The sequence below is a fragment of the Schistocerca piceifrons genome, chromosome X (assembly GCF_021461385.2).
Source record: "Schistocerca piceifrons isolate TAMUIC-IGC-003096 chromosome X, iqSchPice1.1, whole genome shotgun sequence".
NCBI classification, from domain to species: domain Eukaryota; kingdom Metazoa; phylum Arthropoda; class Insecta; order Orthoptera; family Acrididae; genus Schistocerca; species Schistocerca piceifrons.
The window spans coordinates 465,959,059-465,982,716 of NC_060149.1; the positions used below are offsets into that span (position 1 = coordinate 465,959,059).

Sequence of the window (23,658 nt, forward strand, 5' to 3'; positions counted from 1 at the left end):
CTGTTGTTAGTGATCTTACTGACATTGCATCTGCTACTGTTATTGGTTCTGCTGTCAGTACTATTATTGGGTCTATTGTTGCAGTAGACAATACAGATGATGCTGCTATTGTTGGTTCTGTATATGCTATTGCTGTTGCTACCATTGTTGTAGCTACTTTTGCTGTTTTTGTTGGTATGGCTATTATTTTCACTGTTACTATTATTGTTTGCACAGCTGCTTCTTCTTATGGTGATACTGCTATTTGTGTTGTTATACCTACTGTTCTTGCTACAAATGCTGTTTTATTTCAATTTTTCCTAGTGTTGTGTTTAGCTATTTGTTTGATTCAACCTTTGTCCCAGCATTGGCTAATGATTGCCAATTTGTAGTCAGCTTCTTAGAAGGTTTTCTTTCTGAAACAATGATGGCTATAGTTTTGGATATCAGTTTTTTGCCTCATCTGTTCACAGGATGGCCACATCCAATATGAAATCTGTGACCAGTACATCTACATCTACATGACTGTCCTGTAATTCACACTTAAGTGCTTGGTTGAGAGTTCATAGAACCACCTTCAGGCTATTTCTTGACTGTTCCACTCTTGAATAGCATATGGAAAAAAGGAACATGTAAAGGATTCTGTGTGAGCTCCGATTCCTCTTATTTTATTATGATGATCATTTCTCTCAATGTAGGTGGGAGTATAATAATTTGCATTTGAAGGAGAAACTTGGTGATTGAAATTTTGTGAATAAATCTTGCTGCAATGAAAAACTGATTGCTACCCCAACTCATGTATCATACTCAAGACATTTTCTCTCTTATTTCATGGTAAAACAGAACAAGGTGCTCTCCTTCAAACTTTTTCAGTGTGCTCTGTCAATCCCATCTGGTAAGGATATCACACTGCCCAGCAATACCCCAAAACAGAGTGGACAAGCATATCACAGGCACGGTTTTTAGTTGTTTTGTTTCATCTTCAAGGTGTTCTGTCAATAAAACACAGTCTTTAGTTGCAACATTTTCAATGCGATGACTCTAATTTAAGTGAGGAACAATGTCAAACTCCTTCTGGAAATCTAACAGTATGGTAGCAACTTGAGATCACCTGTTGATAGCACACATTACTTCATGTGAATAAAAAGCCATTTGTGTTTCACAGGATTGATATTTTCTGAATATGTACTGGTCATGTGACAATAGATCATTTTCTTTGAGTATTTCATAATATTCAAATACAAGCCATGTCCATAATATGGAATTTCTGAAGGGGCTGTAAATATCTCGGTAAAGTTTGTTTGCAACTTTGATTTCCATATTTACACATGATTATTTTTTAAATCATACCACTGTAGTATATTTCAGACAATGACATTTGTCATCACTTAACACTTCTGGGCTGAGATGCCGTGGTCCCTACATAACACTCTCCCCTGACGTTTTGCCTTCAACTGCGGAAGGCATGCTCCGAGGACAATCGGCGAACTGCAACGGGAGCGTGAGTGAGCGCTGTATATATTATAAACTGTCCAGAGGGCACCTCTGTCAATCACATGACGTCAGCTGTGCTATGATCTCTGATATTGCCATCTTTCTCAATTGAAATTAATTGACTGTCATGCTGTTGCTGCAATGTTGACATCCATACCTTATCCAGCTTAATGCCTTCATCTTTTCTACTAAAATTATTGCAGTGTTTGGCAATCTCAATCGCCTCTCTGTACGTTCACACATAATAATGTGACATCTTTGCTATGACAGTTGTCTCACTAAACTTTATTTCATGATCACCTTCCTGAAACACATGTACTGCTATAGCCGATTTATCAATGTGTCTGAGGTGGCAGTTCCTTTTATGTTCACGCAGACAGGTATTGACGCTTCTTTTTGTTGTGCCTATCTAGACCTTTCCACAACTGCATGGAATTTTATAGACACCTGGTGTAGCAAGAGGATGTCGTTCATCTTTTACGGATCTTAAACATTCTTTTATTTTCATGGTGGGTCTGATAACAGTTTCCACATCGTACTTGCTTAAGATTTTTCCAATACGATCAGTGACCTTACTGATAAATGGTAAGAACACTTTCCCCTTGGGTTGGTGTTGATCCTCGTCCATCCTGGTTGTCAGTCTAGGGTGTAGTGCACGATCTATCTCTCTGTTGGAACACCCATTCTTCTTGAAGGTCGCTCTGAGGTGTTCAGTCTCATCATCCAAGTGAGCTGGTTCACATATTTTGTGCACCCTGTCTATTAATGTTTTAATCACCCCTCTTTTATGTCTTTGGTGGTGGTTAGAATCTTTCTGCAGATAACGGTCAGTGTGTGTGTGTCTTTTCTGAAAACCTTATGACCCAATGATCTGTCCTCTCATTTCATTACAGTCACATCTAAGAAGTTCAGGTGACCATTAGTTTCCTTTTCTTGGATTAATACTATTCAGATGTGACAGGAAGGCATCCATTTCCTCTTCGCCATGGGTCCATATAACAAATGTATCATCTACATAAAGATATCATCTGGCTGGTCTTTTTTTTGCTGTTTGCAGCACCCATTGTTGAAAGTTCTCCATGAACAAGTTAGCCACAGATGGACTAAGAGGACTCCTCATAGCCTTCCCGTCAATCTGTTCATAAAAAACATTATTATATTGAAAATAAGTTGTTGTAAGGCAATGTCTGAATAATGCCAAAATATCACTAGGAACAATGTCCGCTATACATGTGATCGCTTAGCGGACATTGTTCCTAGTGATATTTTGGCATTATTCAGACATTGCCTTACAACAACTTATTTTCAATATAATAATGTTTTTTATGAACAGATTGGTGGGGTGGCTATGGGGAGTCCTCTTAGTCCAGCTGTGGCTAACTTGTTCATGGAGAACTTTCAACAATGGGTGCTGCAAACAGCTAGAAAAAGACCAGCCAGATAGTATCGTTATGTAGACGATACGTTTGTTATATGGACCCATGGGAAAGAGGAAATGGATGCCTTCCTGTCACATCTGAATAGTATTAATCCAAGAATTCAATTCACTATGGAAAAGGAAATTGATGGTCACCTGAACTTCTTAGATGTGACTGTAATCAAAAGAGAGGACGGATGATTGGGTCATAAGCCTTTCAGGAAAGACACACACACTGATCGTTATCTGCAGAAAGATTCTAACCACCACCAAAGACATAAAAGAGGGGTGATTAAAACATTAATAGACAGGGTACTCAAAATATGTGAACTAGCTCACTTGGATGATGAGATTGAATACCTTAGAGTGACCTTCAAGAAGAACGGGTATTCCAACAGAGAGATAGATCGTGCACTACACCCTAGACTGACAACCAGGATGGACAAGGATCGACACCAACCCAAGGGGAAAGTGTTCTTACCATTTATCAGTAAGGTCACTGATCGCATTGGAAAAATCTTAAGCAAGTACGCTGTGGAACTGTTATCAGACCCACCACGAAAATAAAAGAATGTTTAAGATCCGTAAAAGATGAATGACATCCTCTAGCTACACCAGGTGTCTATAAAATTCCATGTAGTTGTGGACAGGTCTATACAGGCACAACAAAAAGAAGCGTCAATACCCGTCTGCATGAACATAAAAGGAACTGCCACCTCGGACACACTGATAAATCGGCTGTAGCTGAACATGTGTTTCAGGAAGGTGTTCAGGAAATAAAGTTTAGTGAGGCAAGCATCAAAGCTAAGATGTCACATTATTATGCGCGAATGTACAGAGAGGTCATTGAGATTGCCAAACACTGCAATAATTTTAATATAAAAGAACAAGACATTAAGCTGGATAAGATATGGATGTCAACATTGCAGCAACAGCGTGACAATCAATTAATTTCAATTGAAAAAGTTGGCAATATCAGATATCATAGCACTGCAGACGTCATGTGACTGACAGCAGCTCCCTCTGGATGGCTTATATATACAGTGCTCACTCACGCTCCCGTTGCAGTTTGCCGATTGTCCTCAGAGCATGCCTTCCTCAGTCGAAGGCGGAAGCACACTTTCAAATTTCTTGGAGCTATTTCTGTTTCATTTTTATAAATATCATTCAACTCATTTGTTAGGACTAAACAATTGTTTATATGTACATTACTACGATCAGCAAATAGTTCTAGGTCACTTATTAGTGAAAAGGGAGGACAAGATTTGATTAAATTGGTTTCTTTTTGCTTTGAAAACTGACATGAGTTCTGCTGGTCCACAATGATGACTGTCTAGTCATATATTATTTTACTGTTTTTACTCATTGTCTGTCTACATTTGTGCTCAGAAACTTCCTCACATAGATTGACTGATATATTTTCATCACTAACCACTTGCAGCACTAGAAATCTGTTGTTCTATGTAACTGGTACAATGTCATAATTTACTCTTTTAGCAATCATTTTCTGAGAACAGTTTATGGGTTAAATCACTCATAATTATAGAGGATTTTTTGACTGTGTTCAATCTTTTGTGTGCAGATAGCTACACCATGACAAAATTACAGTTTGGAATTTTTATTGGAAGGTGATCAAGTTCATTCTTTTAAGATTTTCTATCTGTTGAATTCGAGATGCAGTTACTTAATATTTGTAATTCAGACCTATGATATTATTTCTCAAGGATCATTTTACATTCTTCACACTGTAATGATACTTCACTTAATATAGAGTGCACAGCAGCTTCACTGCAGATTTCATGCAACAGCAGAGTATTGTGTTGAGTGCTTCAGCGTTTGGATCAAACACTAATCCTGAAGACGTACCTTTAGCTGTATAGTAATTTGTGCTTTTCATTCTGTTCCGATAAGTGGCATTGCACAAACTATACTATATCGTACATGTTAATGCTGGAATGACTACAAAGTAATTACTTTTGAAAGTTAATTATATGCCCAAAGTTCTCTGTGTGGCAAACACTCACACTGTCTCTGGTTTATGAACACATTAATACTTACTTCAAAGACAACAATGACCTCTTACATTTTGAGTGTTTCGGTGTAGAATTTTGAAGTAATCTTTGCAGGGACCTCTTAAAAACATTTTCTTATACATATTATCTTCCTTCCTACCTCATAGACCCATAAATTTACAAATATAAGATACAATAGACTACTTCCACTCTCTCATGAAAGAGCATGAATAGTCAGCTGCCTATGAATATGACTTTAGACAAGCAAGAATTAAATTAAATCCTATATTATAATTCAAATGTTAATATGTTATAAAGAGGACTGAAAAGTATATGGTTTATGAATGGAACAAATATTAACAAACCTGGTATGATAGGTGTGATTAATCCTCCATAACGAACTCCATATGGAAACCACAGATGCATTAGTTCACCAACAATGCGGCCTAGAGCAGCACCAATTTTGAACACTGGGATGAAGCTGCCAGCTGGCACTGGTATTGTTGAGGCAATTATTGAGAATATGAACTGTTTGCAAAAAGAAAGGGAAATGTGAGTGTTCAGTAAAAATAAATAACACAGAATCAAATATTCTATTTCAGTGCACATCAAGAAATTCATTTTTCCATGTTTACATTGATCAGATAGTGTATTAGTCCACTGGCGGTCAAAAGAAATTTTATACACTTCAACTCCATGCAACAACACATATTGTTTCTTTCATTTCAGGAGCAGGTTCAACACTTTATCACAAGCCATTGTATATTTTATGTTTTAGAATTTTTTTCTTTGTAGAAGTAGTGTGTTCAAAATGGATGGGACACGAAAAGAAAATTAGTTATTCAAACCATCACACATTGGAATAGAAGACTTCAAGTCTACCATTCATTCTGGGAAAAATAATTTCCAGAATTACGGCCAGTTCCAGGAAATGTATATAAAGCAAGGTGTACCTTATGTGTTGGAAAAGCTGGTGAGGAATTTTCAATTTCACATGGCAGTGTAACTGATGTTAGGCATCATTTTAACAGTGTCAAACACAAACACACACGCATAACATTAGTAAAAACCGCACTGATGAAAAGTCTCTACAAGGTGACTCTGTTGAAGCAGACAATGTATATAGTAGGTGCATGCTAATTTTAACATTTGTGATTTTCAAGGTAATAATAGACCCGTTTAGGCAATTATAAAAAGATGCTAGTATTAGTGCTTCTTCCTTTGTTTCCAGATAATGGCATCTGAGGATACATTTGTGTTTCACACAGTTAAGCATCATCTTAGCTATGCCAGCACTGACTGCAATGTAAAAATATCTTCTCAATTATTCTTGGATTTCACAAATGCAAATAAAATCATGTATGGTAAAACAAAATGTGAGGCATTAATTACTGGTGTTTTGGGACCAAATAGCATCAATAATTTAACTCAGAAGTTGGAGCATAACAAGTTTTTTGGTGTGGGGCTTGATGCTTCCAACAAAGGTAATCAAAAGTTTTATCTTATTTGTGTAATGTTCTTTGATGTGTTCCAAGCAGGTGTGTCCCACAAAATTCTAGATTTCCATGAGGACTCTGATGAATATGCATCTGCTGTCTCTGAACAGATCTTGAAAAGGATTGCAGAACATGAGTTTAATTTGTCCCAGGTTTCAAGTTTTATTGGAGATAATACAAATGCAATCTATGTTTATATTCACTTAAAAAAGGAAAATTGTGGTAGAGTGAAATAAGACTGATAGGCACATATAGTCCACAACTGGTGAAAATCTGGTATGGACACTATGTCAGAAGATGTTGAAATGTTGGTAATTAAGACTTTCAACTATTTCTCAGAGTCAGCTAAGAGGGTATCTCAGTTGAAAGATTTCTTTCAGTTTGTTGATACAGAACACGATGTTTTGTTGAGACATGTTCCTACAAGGTGGTTAAACCTAAAGGCTGCCATTGAAAGATTGTTGAAAAATCTTCCTGTTATTATGTCACACTTTTCTAGTGCAGATGATTGCTTCAGCTTCATTAACAACAATTTGATAGGTGTGTCTGGTTCAGGAAAACAACTTATTTTAGTGGTAGTATATCTATAATTTTCCGTGCATTTAACTGACTTTTTTTGAATGGTGTATGCAACTCAGAAAAAAATGAACTGACAATTTGTGAAGTATACTGTTTAATGAAGAAAGTAAAAATGGAGTTAGAACATAGGATAAATGATTTTTTTTTTTTTTTTTTTTTTTTTTGTTATAAGGTGCAACAGTTACTAGACAAATTGGAGGACTTGATCCCAGGTGAAAAACACAACTGGAAGAATGCAGACATATATATGAAGTTTGTCTGAAATATTTAAATAAATGATTTGATTTTGATGAGAGTAATGTTTTGTCCTTAATGGATTGCATATAACTTGATAAAAAACCTGTGTTTCAAAATAGTTTGAAATTACCCGAATCACTTTGTATTGTTGATTTCCTTAGTGTAGGTAATATGTATTCAGAGGTCACTATGGTTTCTGATTTGTTTTGGGGGAAAGGGAATGAGCATTTAAAAGCAAAGTTAGCTACTATGACAATACCACAGAGATGGGTCTACATTATAGAAATGATTGGCACATCAAAATTGTGCAGTGTTATACCGGAGAGGGACTAGATGGAACTATGAGAACATAGAATATGTGAGCAGTAAAGGTAAAGTGATTTATGAGAGGAAGATTCAGAGAGAGCTCATGAAACAAATGCATCATAAATTAATGAACAAAAGAAAATCAGAATGTCACCGGATAGCAACAATGATTCCACTACAGACAGTACCAATACTTGAAATCAAGTTGGTTGCAGGCCATGGAAACTAATGACAGATTGCACTTCTGGCCGCTCTCTTGGTCCTTCCATCTGGAGAATATACACCCTTCACAAAACATGGTGAGGAGCAACATGAGAAGGACATTTGCTCAATGAAGACTGCTTGCACCCTCTGCATGATGTGCTTCTAGAATCTGGCTGCTCTCTATGGGACATCAACTTTGCATTGATCTATAGACTCATAATTCCTGTACTACTAACAACTTTTGCAAGGACACACAGACTTTTTTGTCTTATTCTTCCACAGTCTATCTTGCTAGATTATGCCAACTTAGCACATTCAAGATTTTGTGAGTTTTTAATTTCTCCAGTGGTTGCTTTAATTCAGAGTTCATAAAGGCTGTGCATGCTGGTACACACATTACTAGTGTGTACAAAAGTGGCACAGGATTCTGGCCACAGTTCAGAGCACAGTATGTGAACCCATACTGCATTCAGTGAAGAAAAACATGAATCCTGCATTTGTTAAGCTTTGGCAGAAGCAATGAACACTGCATCAGCAACACGTGTATCAAAATCAACAGCAACCAGCCTGTTTGGAATAGTGGATGGAGACACTAGTCAAGCTAATACAACAACTTCTGGTACAAGCAGCAGAGCTGGTACACCAACTACCACAACTTGCACCTTTCCAGCCAGATGCAGAAGACTGAAACAGCTACTATCAATGCCTCTCCATTCCCTACTGAGCATGTAAAATTATGGCACTGCTTTGCAAAAATTCTGTCTACTAATTCTAAGTTGATGAATTTCCTTTGCAAACTTAATGTGGTGTCACCGCCAGACACCACACTTGCTAGGTGGTAGCCTTTAAATCGGCCGCGGTCCGTTAATATACGTCGGACCCGCATGTCACCACTATTAGTGATTGCAGACCGAGCACCGCCACACAGCAGGTCTAGAGAGACTTCCTAGCACTCGCCCCAGTTGTACAACCGACTTTGCTAGCGATGGTTCACGGACAAAATACACTCTTATTTGCCGAGACGACAGTTAGCATAGCCTTCAGCTATGTCATTTGCTACGACCTAGCAAGGCGCCATTAGCAGTTACTATTGATATTATGAATCATGTACAGTCAAGAGCGACACTCATCATTAATGGATTAAAGTTAAGTATTCCACCCGCTATGTCCGTTTTTTCTAAATTCTAATTTCCTTGACCTGTTCTAGACCTCATGCCAGCCTGCGTGAGCTAAAACGCGTGCCTTTCAGCTTCCTCTCATAACACGGTGTTGGTTCTCCTGCCAACCCACAACATTGGCGACAAGGCCACATTGCGTTCTTAACTATACTGGCCTGATTTACTTATGTAATGGCTTCGCCACCATCTCCAGATGTACTGTCCGAATTTTATCGCTTACAGAATCAGCAGACGCAGGCCTTACTGTATGCCTTTGGACAGCTCGTCCAGGGTCAATGTGCAAAGAAAAACGATGTGGCAGCCGCCGCTCCACTGCTAATGCAGCCACAAAACGCAGTTGCACCACCTTTTCGTCCTTTTGATGCTGCACTGGAAAGCTGGACGGAGTGGTCACACCAATTTGGATTCCATCTCGCCATCTACAGAATTCAAGGTAACAAGCGGCAGCCTTTTTTGTTGTCCTCCGTAGGGGTGCACACATACCGTGTGATAGTCAAATTATTTCCCAGATGCTCCACTGCTAATGCAGCCACTAAACGCAGTTGCACCACCTTTTCGTCCTTTTGATGCTGCACTGGAAAGCTGGACGGAGTGGTCACACCAATTTGGATTCCATCTCGCCACCTACAAAATTCAAGGTAACGAGTGGCAGCCTTTTTTGTTGTCCTCCGTAGGGGTGCACACGTGCCATGTGATAGTCAAATTATTTCCCAGACGCGCCGTAGCAACTCTGTCCTACGACGAAATTTTGTCTGCATTAGATGCATATTTCAAAGAATCAGTCAATGTAGTTGCCAAACGGTATACCTTCTTTCGTACAAAACGTACGGCAGGTCAGACTAATAGGGAGTGGGTTGCAACCTTGCAAGGCCTTACTAGGGATTGTGCTTTTGAGTGTCAATGTGGACTCCCTTATTCAGATACTATGGTGCATGATAGAATTGCACAGAACGTTTCTGATGTTTGTATATGGGAACAGATTTTGAAACTAGTCAATCCCTCCCTTCAACAAGTGACGGACATATTGGATTGGCAGGACACACTTGACTTTGCTCAGGAATCATTTGAAACTTCGCCACCCGTGTGTCAGGTTAACTGGCCCGCCGGGCGAGCTGCATGGAACAGTAAACAGTCCTCGCGCCCGGCCGCGCCGCTGCCGCCAGGCTCTCAGCCACGTGTACCGCACCGGCAAGCAAATGCAGTGCTAAAATCATGCCCGCAGTGTGCTACTAGACATTCGCGTGCCCATCACGCCAAGCTATTTGCTTTTTCTGTAATAAAAAAGGACATGTTCAAAGTGTTTGCCAGAAAAAGCTCAGATCGGAAGCTCAAAACCATTCCAGGCCCTTTTCTTCGCGCCGGAATCGGAATCGAACCAAGGATACTCAGGCTCGCGACACTTCGTCCATGGAAATTCATATAGTTCATGCCACTCCGCCCAGTGCCACTCTCACTAACAGTGACTGTGTTCGTCCCACAAATAGTGTGCGTTGACATCGCAGGAACTCCCATCAAGTCGCAAGTGATTTTGTACCAGTGTCAGTTCACGCTGCACGAGACAGTTGCTCTTGTTGTCAGCAGGACAATAAACTTTTTGTCAACTTGGACATTAACGGCAAAGTGATACCATTCCAGCTCGATACCGGGGCAGCAGTTTCACTGATCAATCAAGACACTTACGAACTGCTGGGCACACCTCCGTTGCATGCCGCAACTGTTAAGTTAACTACCTATTCAGGTCACAAGATCCCTGTGTTAGGACAGTGCAGCCTTGTTGCAACATACAAGGGACAAACAAAACTTATGTCATTTTACGTCCTTCGTTCTTCTTCTGCAGTGAACTTGTTTGGTTTCGATTTATTTCAGTTGTTTAACTTGTCTATAGTAAATCAGGTCCTATCAGTGAACCAGACTGTGCCTTCCAACAGTGTTTCTCTTCTATGTGAAGAATATGCAGACATTTTTGCACCAGGCCTCGGTTGCGCTAAGAACTATAAAGCACATTTGGAACTGAAAGTAAATGTGCAACCAAAATTTTTCAGAGCGCGCAATGTTCCCCACGCATTGCGTGATGAGGTCGCAAAAACATTACATGATTTGGAATCACAAGGTGTAATTGAACGTGTGCAGGCTTCTCTCTGGGCATCACCCTTAGTAATTTTGCCAAAACCTTCTGGAAAATTGAGACTTTGTGTGGACTTCAAGGCAACAGTGAATCCACAACTAGTGACTGCAACTTTTCCTTTACCCCGCCTGGCAGATCTTTTTGACAAACTGTGCCCGGGTAAATATTTTTCGAAGTTGGACCTAGCAGATGCGTACTTGGAAATACCGGTGGACGAAGAATCCCAGCGCATTTTGGTGGTTAACACGCATCTTGGTTTGTATCGATTCAAACGACTGCCATTCAGGTGTGCATCTGCCCCTGCATTGTTTCAGCAATATCTAGAAACTGTTTGTGCGTCGGTCCCTACTGCAGCAAACTATCTGGACGATATTGTGATCTCCGGAAAGACGGAAGAAGAACATTTAGCCAATCTCAGAACATTATTTCAGGTCTTGCGACAAAATGGTCTTCGCTTGCGGAAGGACAAATGTGTGTTTTTTGCTCATGACTTGCCCTACCTGGGACATGTACTCAATGCCCAAGGCATACATCCCAGTCCAGAGCACCTCCGTGCCATACAAGACTTGCCTTCGCCACATAATTTGAAGCAGCTACAGAGTGTGCTGGGAAAAATTAACTATTATCATCGCTATGTTCCACAGGCCTCTTCCATTTCAGCTCCGCTTCATCGCTTATGCCGAAAAGGTGTTCCGTTCGTCTGGACGACGGAATGCAAACACGCCTTTCACCAGTTGAAATCAGCGTTGCTTTCCAATACTTGCCTTATGCGATTCGATCCCCAGAAGCCCCCTTTGTTGATGGTGGATGCATCGGATTTCGGGATCGGTGCTGTGCTTGCGCACAAAGATGGATCGCACGATCGTCCTATTGCCTTTGCATCCAAATTGCTCTCGTCTGCACAAAGAAATTATTCACAGATCAAGAAAGAAACATTGGCTCTCGTATTTGGTGTTACAAAGTTTCATGATTTCTTGTATGGTCATCACTTTACCATCCTCACAGACCACAAACCTTTGACATCGCTTTTTCAACCGACCAAGCCTGTACCTCCATGTACAGTGCAGAAATTCATTCGCTGGTCTATTTTCCTCTCGCAGTACCACTACGATATCTTGTATCGGTCCACTGCTCAGCACGGAAATGCTGATGCGTTGTCCCATTTGCCTGTTGCTGAGGATAGAGCATTCGATTCCTCCGAACTTGCTTGCATGTTCATTGATTCGGAAACCAATGACGTGGTCGAATCGTTTCCGATTGATTTTCATCGTGTAGCTACAGCCACAGCTGCCGACCCTGTCCTTGCTACCATTCTGCGTTTTGTTGCTGCGCAATGGCCCTTGTCGAAGTCATGGATCGGGGATCCATTGGTTCACCGATTTTTTGCTCACCAGGAGAGACTTTTTGTACGATGTGGTGTTTTGCTGTTGCGTTCGGATAATGATCAGTCCAGGGTTGTGGTCCCACGTTCGTTACAGTCCTCTGTCTTACAGCTTCTCCACCAAGGACATTGGGGTATAGTGCAAACGAAACAACTTGCTTGTCAGCACTGTACTTGGTTCAGAATCGACGCCGCGATTACGAATATGTGCTCTTCTTGCAGGGTGTGTGCCAAACAACAAGCAGCACCACCGCAGAAATTCTTTGCATGGCCAAATGCCACTTCCCCTTGGCAACGCTTACACATAGATTTTGCTGGTCCATTCTGGAATGCTCGATGGTTGGTTGTGGTAGATTCATTCAGTAATTTTCATTTTGTTGTCCGGATGTCTTCCACAATGTGATCTGCCACCATCCAAGCGGTATCTGCTATCTTTTGCATTGAAGATCTTCCACAGACTATTGTTTCCGGCAATAGCCCACAATTCATGTCCGCAGAATTTCAGTCATTCTGCAAGGCCAATTGTATTCAACATCTGACATCCACGCCGTTTTCGCCACAGTCAAACGGTGCCGCTGTACGATTGGTCAGGACTTTCAAGTCACAGATGTTGAAGTTGAAAGAGTCGCATTCTTGGGAGGATGCGTTATTGCTCTTTTTGTCCTCGTATCGGTCTCAGCCCCGAGATGGTCGCTCGCCGGCTGAGTTGCTTCACGGTCGCCCTCATCGCACCTTGATGTCTTTGCTACATCCGCCGCATCAGGTTCCTGTGCAGCGGCAGACAACTGCTTTTGCCCCAGGCGACGTTGTCTAGTACCGCCACTATCGAGGTTCACGGCGTTGGCTCGAAGGGCGCATTCTTCGCTGCCTCAGCCGCGCTATGTATCTGGTTTTGGGGGCCTCTGGTGAGGTGCGTTGGCATCTCAATCAGCTGCGCCTCTGTCGTTGCATGGGATCTGCCGCTCCCCGTCTGCTTTCAGCGATGGTGCCGTCCGGTCAGCGCCCTGGGGACCCATCTACTGGCTCGCCTCAGCCACAGGTGTTACCGACACTGTCTTCCATTTTTCCCCATGGCGATGCGCCGCCGCCGCCTGTTCTCCCGCCGGCGACGCCCGCAGTGGACGCGCCACTGCAACCGCCGGGCGCCTCCCTGGGTCACGCGCCGCCGATCGCTTCCCGTGACCAGTTGTCCTCCGCCATGGAACTCTTGCCCGCTCTGGACCATATGTCGTCTCCGCCCGTCGGGTGCCCCGGCCCGATGGAGATTCGACCCTTCGGCCCCTCCTGTCTCTCTGCAGGCGCATACACCGCATGTTGGTGTGCACCCTGGAGGAGGTGTGGATGTGGGAGGAAAGATTGAGGACTTTTATTAAGGATAGGAGTTGACGGGTGTGTTCATTTGCTGAGTTGATGTGTAGGTGAAGGATTAGGTGGGTGAGGGCAATGGATTGTTCAGTTTGGAACTGGTATAGGGACTGATGGAAAGAAGGGTTGCAGCCAGAGATGGGAACTTTAAGTGTGAGGCCTTTGGGGGTTATGCCAAATGTCAGACAAGCCTGAGAAAATAAAATATGCGAGCGTAATCTGGCTAGGGTGAAGGCATGTTTGCGGAGGGAATGTAAATAAAACTTAATGGGGTCGTTGTGGGGGTGTTGTGAGGGTGACATGGTATTAGAAGGTGGAATGTGTAACATGAGGTTGAAATGAAAATGAAAGATAAAAATATATGGGGAGAGATAAGGGTGAACTAGAAAGTAACTGGAGATCTGGTATGAAAAAAGGTGAAAAAGTGTTGGTTAAGTTGATCCTGTGGTGAACTTGGGTTGGTAGACAGCGATGTGCATGAAGGTTAGGTGGTTGTGTTGCCGCTAAAACACTTGCCTCTCAATCCTTCTTAAAAAACCTTAATACTACTCCCAACATCACCACTGCTGAAGCCCAGGCTATCCGTGATCTGAAGGCTGACCGGTCCATTGTCATTCTTCCGGCGGACAAGGGTTCCACGACCGTGGTACTTGATCGTCGGGAGTATGTGGCTGAGGGGCTGCGTCAGCTTTCAGACAACACTACATACAAAGTTTGCCACGGTAATCCCATTCCTGATGTCCAGGCGGAGCTTCAAGGAATCGTCAGAACCTTAGACCCCCTACAAAACCTTTCACCTGACTCCATCAACCTCCTGACCCCACCGACACCCCGCACCCCTACCTTGTACCTTCTTCCTAAAATTCACAAACCCAATCATCCCAGCCGCCCCATTGTAGCTGGTTACCAAGCCCCCACAGAACGTATCTCTGCCTACATAGATCAACACCTTCAACCCATTACGTGCAGTCTCCCATCCTTCATCAAAGACACCAACCACTTTCTCGAACGCCTGGAATCCTTACCCAATCCGTTACCCCCAGAAACCATCCTTGTAACCATTGATGCCACTTCCTTATACACAAATATCCCGCACGTCCAGAGCCTCGCTGCGATGGAGCACTTCCTTTCACGCCGATCACCTGCCACCCTACCTAAAACCTCTTTCCTTATTACCTTAGCCAGTTTCATCCTGACCCACAACTTCTTCACTTTTGAAGGCCAGACATACCAACAATTAAAGGGAACAGCCATGGGTACCAGGATCGCCCCTTCGTACACCAACCTATTCATGGGTCGCTTAGAGGAAGCCTTCTTGGTTACCCAGGCCTGCCAACCCAAAGTTTGGTACAGATTTATTGATGACATCTTCATGATCTGGACTCACAGTGAAGAAGAACTCCAGAATTTCCTCTCCAACCTCAACTGCTTTGGTTCCATCAGATTCACCTGGTCCTACTCCAAATCCCATGCCACTTTCCTTGATGTTGACCTCCACCTGTCCAATGGCCAGCTTCACACGTCCGTCCACATCAAACCCACCAACAAGCAACAGTACCTCCATTACGACAGCTGCCACCCATTCCACATCAAACGGTCCCTTCCCTACAGCCTAGGTCTTCGTGGCAAACGAATCTGCTCCAGTTCGGAATCCCTGAAGCATTACACCAACAACCTGACAACAGCTCTCGCATCCCGCAACTACCCTCCCGACCTGCTACAGAAGCAAATAACCAGAGCCACTTCCTCATCCTCTCAAACCCAGAACCTCCCACAGAAGAACCACAAAAGTGCCCCACTTGTGACAGGACACTTTCCGGGACTGGATCAGATTCTGAATGTGGCTCTCCAGCAGGGATACGACTTCCTCAAATCCTGCCCTGAAATGAGATCCATCCTTCATGAAATCCTCCCCACTCCACCAAGAGTGTCTTTCCGTCGTCCACCTAACCTTCGTAACCTCTTAGTTCATCCCTATGAAATCCCCAAACCACCTTCCTTACCCTCTGGCTCCTACCCTTGTAACCGCCCCCGGTGTAAAACCTGTCCCATGCACCCTCCCACCACCACCCACTCCAGTCCTGTAACCCGGAAGGTGTACACGATCAAAGGCAGAGCCACGTGTGAAAGCACCCACGTGATCTACCAACTGACCTGCCTACACTGTGACGCATTCTATGTGGGAATGACCAGCAACAAACTGTCCATTCACATGAATGGACACAGGCAGACAGTGTTTGTTGGTAATGAGGATCACCCTGTGGCTAAACATGCCTTGGTGCACGGCCAGCACATCTTGGCACAGTGTTACACCGTCCGGGTTATCTGGATACTTCCCACTAACACCAACCAATCCGAACTCCGGAGATGGGAACTTGCTCTTCAATATATCCTCTCTTCCCGTTATCCACCAGGCCTCAGTCTCCACTAATTTCAAGTTGCCGCCACTCATACCTCACCTGTCATTCAACAACATCTTTGCCTCTGCACTTCTGCCTCGACTGACATCTCTGCTCAAACTCTTTGTCTTTAAATATGTCTGCTTGTGTCTGTATATGTGTGGATGGATATGTGTGTGTGTGCGAGTGTATACCTGTCCTTTTTTCCCCCTAAGGTAAGTCTTTCCACTCCCGGGATTGGAATGACTCCTTACCCTCTCCCTTAAAACCCACATCCTTTCGTCTTTCCCTCTCCTTCCCTCTTTCCTGATGAGGCAACAGTTTGTTGCGAAAGCTTGAATTTTGTGCGTATGTTTGTGTATCTATCGACGTGCCAGCGCTTTCGTTTGGTAAGTCACATCATCTTTGTTTTTTTTATATATATATATATATATATATATATATATATATATATATATATATATATATATAGACACACACAATAGATGGTGCTTTAAGATGTAAATGGGGTCAGCTACAGATGACAGATGAATTGCAGTACAACAGCTATGGTTTGAGCTGCACATTACAACACCCATACTGTTCAATGAACATGATTGCACAAGTTTGGTAGTCAACAGTTGTGGCACTGTTAGGTGCCTATCCACCACAGCAGGGTAGTAGCACATCAGACGTTAAAAATTGGTTTTTAATTGGGATGAAGCCAGAAACCACATAAAAACACAAATGAAATTTGTTTCAAATTGTAATGAGAGTGGCACAAGACAGTCCAATATGCTGCCCACTGTTTTCTGCCACAAGCTGAAATCAAGAAACAGCATCTTTTACAACAGATCAAAGTGTCTCAGATGTTACATTCAGAATGTGTTGCTGAGTGCATGTCTTCAATTCAGCAACATTCATAATTGGAGCACTAAACATAACATCTTTCAGATAACCCCACAGCCAGAGGTCACATGGATTAAGATCAGGTGATCTGGACAACCAGACTCTAAGGAAATGGTAGCTGATAATTTTAACAGTTATGAAATGACCCTGCAGCAGCCACTTCATTGGCCATGCAGTTTGCAAGGTCCACCATCTCAGACAAAAATGATACTTCCCACACATCCACACTGCTGGAGGGCTGGGATGACATTGGCATGCAGAAGACTCTCACAGCATTTACCAGTAACAGTACAGGTAACAGGACCTGCACTACTCATCTCATCCAAAAAATATGACCCAATGATAAATGATGCCGTCAACCCTCTCCACATAGTCACCTTTGAAGAATGAAGCGGTACCAAATGATGTGCATGTGGATTTTCCATTGCCCGTATTCTGTGTATTGACATCTCCTTTGAGATGGAAATGGGCACTATCTGTCCACAGAACGTTCAGTGACCATTCATTGTCCACTACCATGTGGGCAAGAAATTACAGTGCACACATTTATCTTGCTGGCAGGCCAGCAGGAAGTAACTTCTAAACAGGGCTGGAAAGTAGTACAGGTCACACCAAAATTCAAGAAAGGAAATTGGAGTAACCCATTGAAAAACAGACCCATACCACTGACCTCAATTTGCAGTAGTATCCTGGAGCCTATACTGTACTCGAACATTATGAACTGCCTTGAAGAAAATGGCTTATTGGTACATAACCAACACTGATTCAGAAAATATCATTCTTGTGCAACACAGCTAGCTCTTTATTCCCATGAAGTAATGAGTGCTGTCGACAAGGGATCTCAGATCGATTCCATATTCCTAGATTTCCAGAAGGCTTTTGATACTGTTCCTCACAAGCGACTATTAATCAAACTGCATGCATATGGAGTATTGTCTCAGTTGTGTGACTGGATCTGTGATGTCCTCTCAGAAAGGTCACAGTTTGTCGTGATAGATGGTAAATCATCGAGAAGAACAGATGTGATATCTGGCATTCTGCGAGGTAGTGTCATAGGCCCTCTGCTGTTCCTGATTTACATAAATGATCTAGGTGATAATCTGAGCAGCCCCCTTAGATTGTTTGCAGATGATGCAGTATCTTACCATCTAGTAAAATCATCAGATGATCAATTCCAATTAGCAAATGATCTAGAGAGAATTTGTGTATGGTGCGAAAAGTGGCAATTGGCACTAAACAAAGAAAAGTGCAGGGTCATCCATATGGGTACTAAAAGAAATCCGATAAATTTTGGGTATACAATAAATCACACAAATCTAAGGGCTGTCAATTCGACTACATACCTACGAAATACAGTTACAAGCAACTTAAATAGGAAAGACCACATAGATAATATTGTGGGGAAGGCAAAACAGAGGATGAGCTTTGTTGGCAGAACACTAAGAAGATGCGACTAACCCACTAAAGAGACAGCCTACATTACACTTGTCTGTCCTCTGCTGGAATACTGCTGCATGGTGTGGGATCCTTACAAGGTAGGATTGACAGAGGAAATCGAAAAAATGCAAAGAAGGGCAGCCCATTTCGTCTTATCGCGCAATAGGGGTGAGAATGTCACTGATATGATAAGTGAGTTGTGGTGGCAGTCACTGAAACAAAGGGGGTTTTCTTTGCGGTGAGATCTATTTACGAAATTTCAACCACCAACTTTCTCTTTTGAGTGTGAAAATATTTTGTTGACACCCACCTACATAGGGGCAAATGATCATCGTAATAAAATAAGAGAAATCAGAGCTTAAACGGAAAGATTTAGGTGTTCCTTTCCCCCATGTGCCATTCAAGAGTGGAATGGTACAGAAGTAGTATGAAAATGGTTCGATGAACCCTCTGCTAGGCACTCAAGTGTGAATTGCAGAGTAACCATGTAGATGTAGATGTAGACTTTTTATCGACAGCAATGCTGGATGTTTTTTCAGATTTTATGCATCGTGCTTTCAGGTATATGTCCAAAGTACGGGCAATTCCCCATGCACTGCACGTTTCCACACCACCACATGACCACACTTGCAATGCTGGGGCCATATCTCTGACTGCATTCCTCCCTCTGCCACATAGCACTACAAAAGAATTTGTCTTTTCAAATTTTGTAATCATTTTCTCCAGCTCATTAACAAACAATGGACCAAATCCTTTTTTCATACCTTCAATGTCCAGAACGTCTGCAGGACTACTGGCAAACAATCACTGTTCTTGTAAAAGAGCTTTACTAGCAGTGTGTGGTCCTTCATGGAGACAGTCATGTTGGGTGTCTTGAATGCAAACTGAAGAACAGCCAAGTGTCACGTGTCTGCTAGTGTACACACTGATACTTGCAGTACTGTCTATTGGTCACATTTTCATTAATTTTTTTTGTTATGTGATGCTTTCCTCTGCATCAATAATGTGCTGTTCAAATCTGACATCTTTCTGAGAAGTGTTTCTTTTTCTGCAGCTTTTTGAATATTGGTCACATTTTCATTAATTTTTTTTGTTATGTGATGCTTTCCTCTGCATAAATAATGTGCTGTTCAAATCTGACATCTTTCTGAGAAGTGTTTCTTTTTCTGCAGCTTCTTGAAACTAGAACTTTAAATATGGACATCCTGTATTTGTCATCCCTAGCTGTTATTCCACTGATCTGAATTATATTGTTCTTCATGAGGCAGTCTCCACTAACTGAAACTTATTCCAAAGGCTATCAGACTATTTCAGTGCAGTGTGACAACAACCATGGCTGAAGTGATTAAAAAAAACCATTTGCCACATGGCCTCACAAGGAATCCCTTGAATTTGAGGTTGTAAGTTCAACCCATAGTAAGGTTCATTTGAAAGTGTTGTGTTAATAATTATGAAAGGAAAAATATTAGCTGCTAATGATTCACCATGTGCATCAAGAAGGCAACAGAAAACGAGTGTTCAGGATGAGCAAAGATCAAGCTTCTACATTATGTATGTATTATACTTCACAAAATGGAGATTTTTGACATACAAGAAATGTTAAAAACAAACCATTAACTTGCACCATCAACACCAAATGAAAACTGGTGCACCGCAGTCATCACAAAGGATTGCACCATCAAAATTGAAGGCAAACTCTTTGTGAGTTACAAACCATGCAGGATATTCAGCTAGGTATCCACTCTTAAGGAATGCATACAGAATCGTATTGGTGTAATGGGGTGATGAGAACTGATGGAGTGTGATGGCATGCAACCAAATGCAAAACAGAGTGTCATGAAGCTTATTGTGTAACTGGCTATTCTTTAAGGTATAGCTGCAGATAGTGTGATAACATGTTTTGTAGGCATGGAAAAAACAAACATCCAGAGACTGAACTTGTCCAGTGGTTCCAGATGGTGTGAATTGCAATGTCACACACATTTCAGTAGGGATAGTTTTCTCTAAGGGAGTATGATTTTCATATGCAGACCAGGAATCAAGCAGAATCAAGTTATTTTGACCAGCTATAGGTGAAAAGCAATGCTTATACCATAGTTATAGTTCTCTTATACCCATTTTCTCACTCTTGCTTGCTGTGATGTAAATATTCCTTACTGCCCTTGCACGACCATGCACACAAGAAAGAATCATAGGAGGCAGAGCGCCGCCAACTTCTCACAGCACAATAAATAACTTTCCAGCCAATTTACCAACCACATTAACAGTCAGCATAATTGTAAATGAATGCATGAAGGCACTGACGTTAGCTGATTTCGATACAACTCTTTGTACCTCTTATTTCCAGAGTTCCTTTCAATTCATTTCCTCTTCAAATCCTGACTTGGTTGGAGTTGAAAACAAATTCCTTACTGAATGATGGGATAAGTTTGTTTACCTCACCTACAAATTTTTTGGCTGATTCCACAATCTGATGTGCATTGTCAGATTGACGCTTCGTTTGAAATTTCATTCTCTAAGTGTTCCAACTCTGTAGCACTGTTTGAAGTCATGTTACCATCCACTGCTTTCCTAGAAATCACTCTAATCTATGCCATGTACAACACGATATGTGTAACGTAGTAGGTCACTATTATGCACATCCTGTAAATTGTATCAAGCATACTTGAAACTTGCAAATACCAGGTTTTGTAGCAAGTGTGCCTTGTTCTCTCTCTCATAGCCATAGTTTTTCTTATCCACTACATGATCATATTGCTGCAGGCCTATTCAAAGTGTTTTTTACTATGCTGTGGATAATCTTCCATGTACATAATTATGTTTAGAATCCTCTACTTGGGCAACAATTGTCTTATACTACATTTCACTGGAGATAGGATTTGTGGCTCCCTGTCCTACAAGGATGATGATCTACATGGTTCGACACCTGTTACAGTATTGCTTTCACTTGTTTAGTATGTATCGTCATCACTGTACTCCTCATGTACACTGTCCACACAGTCGAGCATATACAACACTACACATTCCACAGACTCATGTTGCAGAAACACTAATATTTCATCTGACACATCTTGCTCACTCGGTGAAATTCCTTGAGTTCTTTTCTGATTATATGTCAACTCTGGCAACTGTTGTTGTAGATATAATGTAATGTTTTCTTTGTATATTGTTGTTATTGTCTGCTTTGTATCAATACCACTAGCACTGTAGTGTTGTTGTGGATAACTTATTGACTAAGCAGTTCAACTACTCTCTGCAGCCTCCTGCTGTGCTCACCACTGGATACCTCCAACCCCACTCACTGTTCCATTAGCAGCCAACATTATGGTTGCATGATAAACAATGCATGGGGCACAAACATTATTGGCCTTTTGTGACCTCACACTCAAGGGGTTCCTTGTCAGGCCACCATCAACACTTATATGTTAATTTGTGGGCTGGAACTGTATAAAATCATATAAAAAGGGAATTTATTTGATTCCATCCTGTTTGAGCAATTACCTGATGTTCAATTGTGATGTACTACCACAGGTTAGGTTAGGTTAGGTTATTAATATCTGTGAGGACTTGAACATAAGAGACTCATCGTATAGATATTTGTTGTTGGAAACAGAGGTCCTGTCCAATGACCAGAGTGAATGCTGATCCTCACACACATGTATTTTTTCCATTGGGGATAAATGAAGCCATTGGTGCAGGAAACCCCAGTAGAAACTGAAGAGGATCTTGTTGGTAGGACTCTAGGTGCCTGTCTCGTTTTACAACACACAACACAGATATTTGAGACAGTGTAGAAAAATTTTATTTGCTTTTGTGATGCATCCATTGACATGTGGCCATTGCTTTGAACTGTTTCTATAAGCTTAAACTTTTAGTGTAGAGTGTGAGTTATTTATATCAATAAAAAAGTAAATATGACTTGCAACTATTACTTCTACATACCAAAATACTCTGTTTAGGATATTCTACCATGTGCATGTTATTGACATAAAGATTTGGGAAACCTGAAAATTCCCACACAATACATTTTATCTCCAGATGGATGGATAAATAATTGAAAAATAAATGACAAAAGTGTTCTGTTTTAACTCAGGCACATTGTACTGTTCATTATATCACTCTGTGTTTGTCCTGTTTCATTGATCCTATCATTCCAAATTTCTAAGTGTCTACATAACAAATGGAAAACTTACTCAAATGTTTATATCCATGACAAATTGTATATACATAAAAGTGTTACCGTTCTGTAAGTATAATACACACATCAAAAAAAGTTTTGCATCACCTCGGTTCCGATAGTTCCGGAACCTGTACAGAAAATTGGAACAGAGATCAACATAAACATCATTTCCGCCCTTTTTATTGCTTATGAAAACCACACATTACATGTTGTACCGCCATACAGAGAGACCTTCAGAGGTGCTGGTCCAGAATGTTGTACACAGTGGTAACTCTAATACCCAGTAACACATCCTCTTGCATTGATGCTTACCTGTATTCGTCATGGCATACTATCCACAAGTTCATCAAGGCACTGTTGGTCCAGATTGTCCCACTCATCAATGGCGATTCGGCATAGATCCCTCAGAGTGGTTGGTGGGTCATGTCATCCATAAACAGCCCTTCTCAATCCATCCTAGGTATGTTTGATAGGCTTCATGTCTGGAGAACATGCTGGCCACTCTAGTTGAATGATGTCATTATCCTGAATGAAGTCATTCACAAGATGTGCATGATGGGAGCATGAATTGTCATCCATGAAGATGAATGCCACTCCGATACGCTGCTGATATGGTTGCACTATTGGTCACAGGCTGGCATTCATGTAACGTACAGCCATTATGGTGCCCTCCATGACCACCAGCGGCGTATGTCGGCCCCACATAATACCACACCAAAACAGCAGGGAACCTCTGCCTTGCTGCACTCACTGAACAGTGTGTCTGAGGCGTTCAGCCTGACCAGGTTGCCTCCAAACACGTCTCCAACAATTGTCTGGTTGAAGGCATATGCAACACTCAGCAGTGAAGAGAACATGATGCCAATCCTGAGCAGTCCAATCAGCATGTTGTTGGGCCCATCTGTACTGCACTGCATGGTGTCCTGGTTGCAAAGATGGACCACGCCATGGATGTTGGGAATGAAGTTGCGTATCATGCAG

At 41.8% G+C, this 23,658-nt stretch overlaps 1 protein-coding gene across 2 annotated transcripts in view; it reads right to left on the reverse strand.

The window, feature by feature from the left end:
• The window catches only part of LOC124722886 (chloride channel protein 2), a 533,838-nt gene that overhangs the window by 74,065 nt on the left and 436,115 nt on the right, over positions 1 to 23,658 (reverse strand). For both annotated transcript variants that reach the window (XM_047248023.1, XM_047248022.1), the window contains exon 11: positions 5,268 to 5,430. In XM_047248023.1, the coding sequence (XP_047103979.1) occupies positions 5,268 to 5,430 (163 nt within the window). The remainder of the gene's footprint in view (positions 1 to 5,267; positions 5,431 to 23,658) is intronic.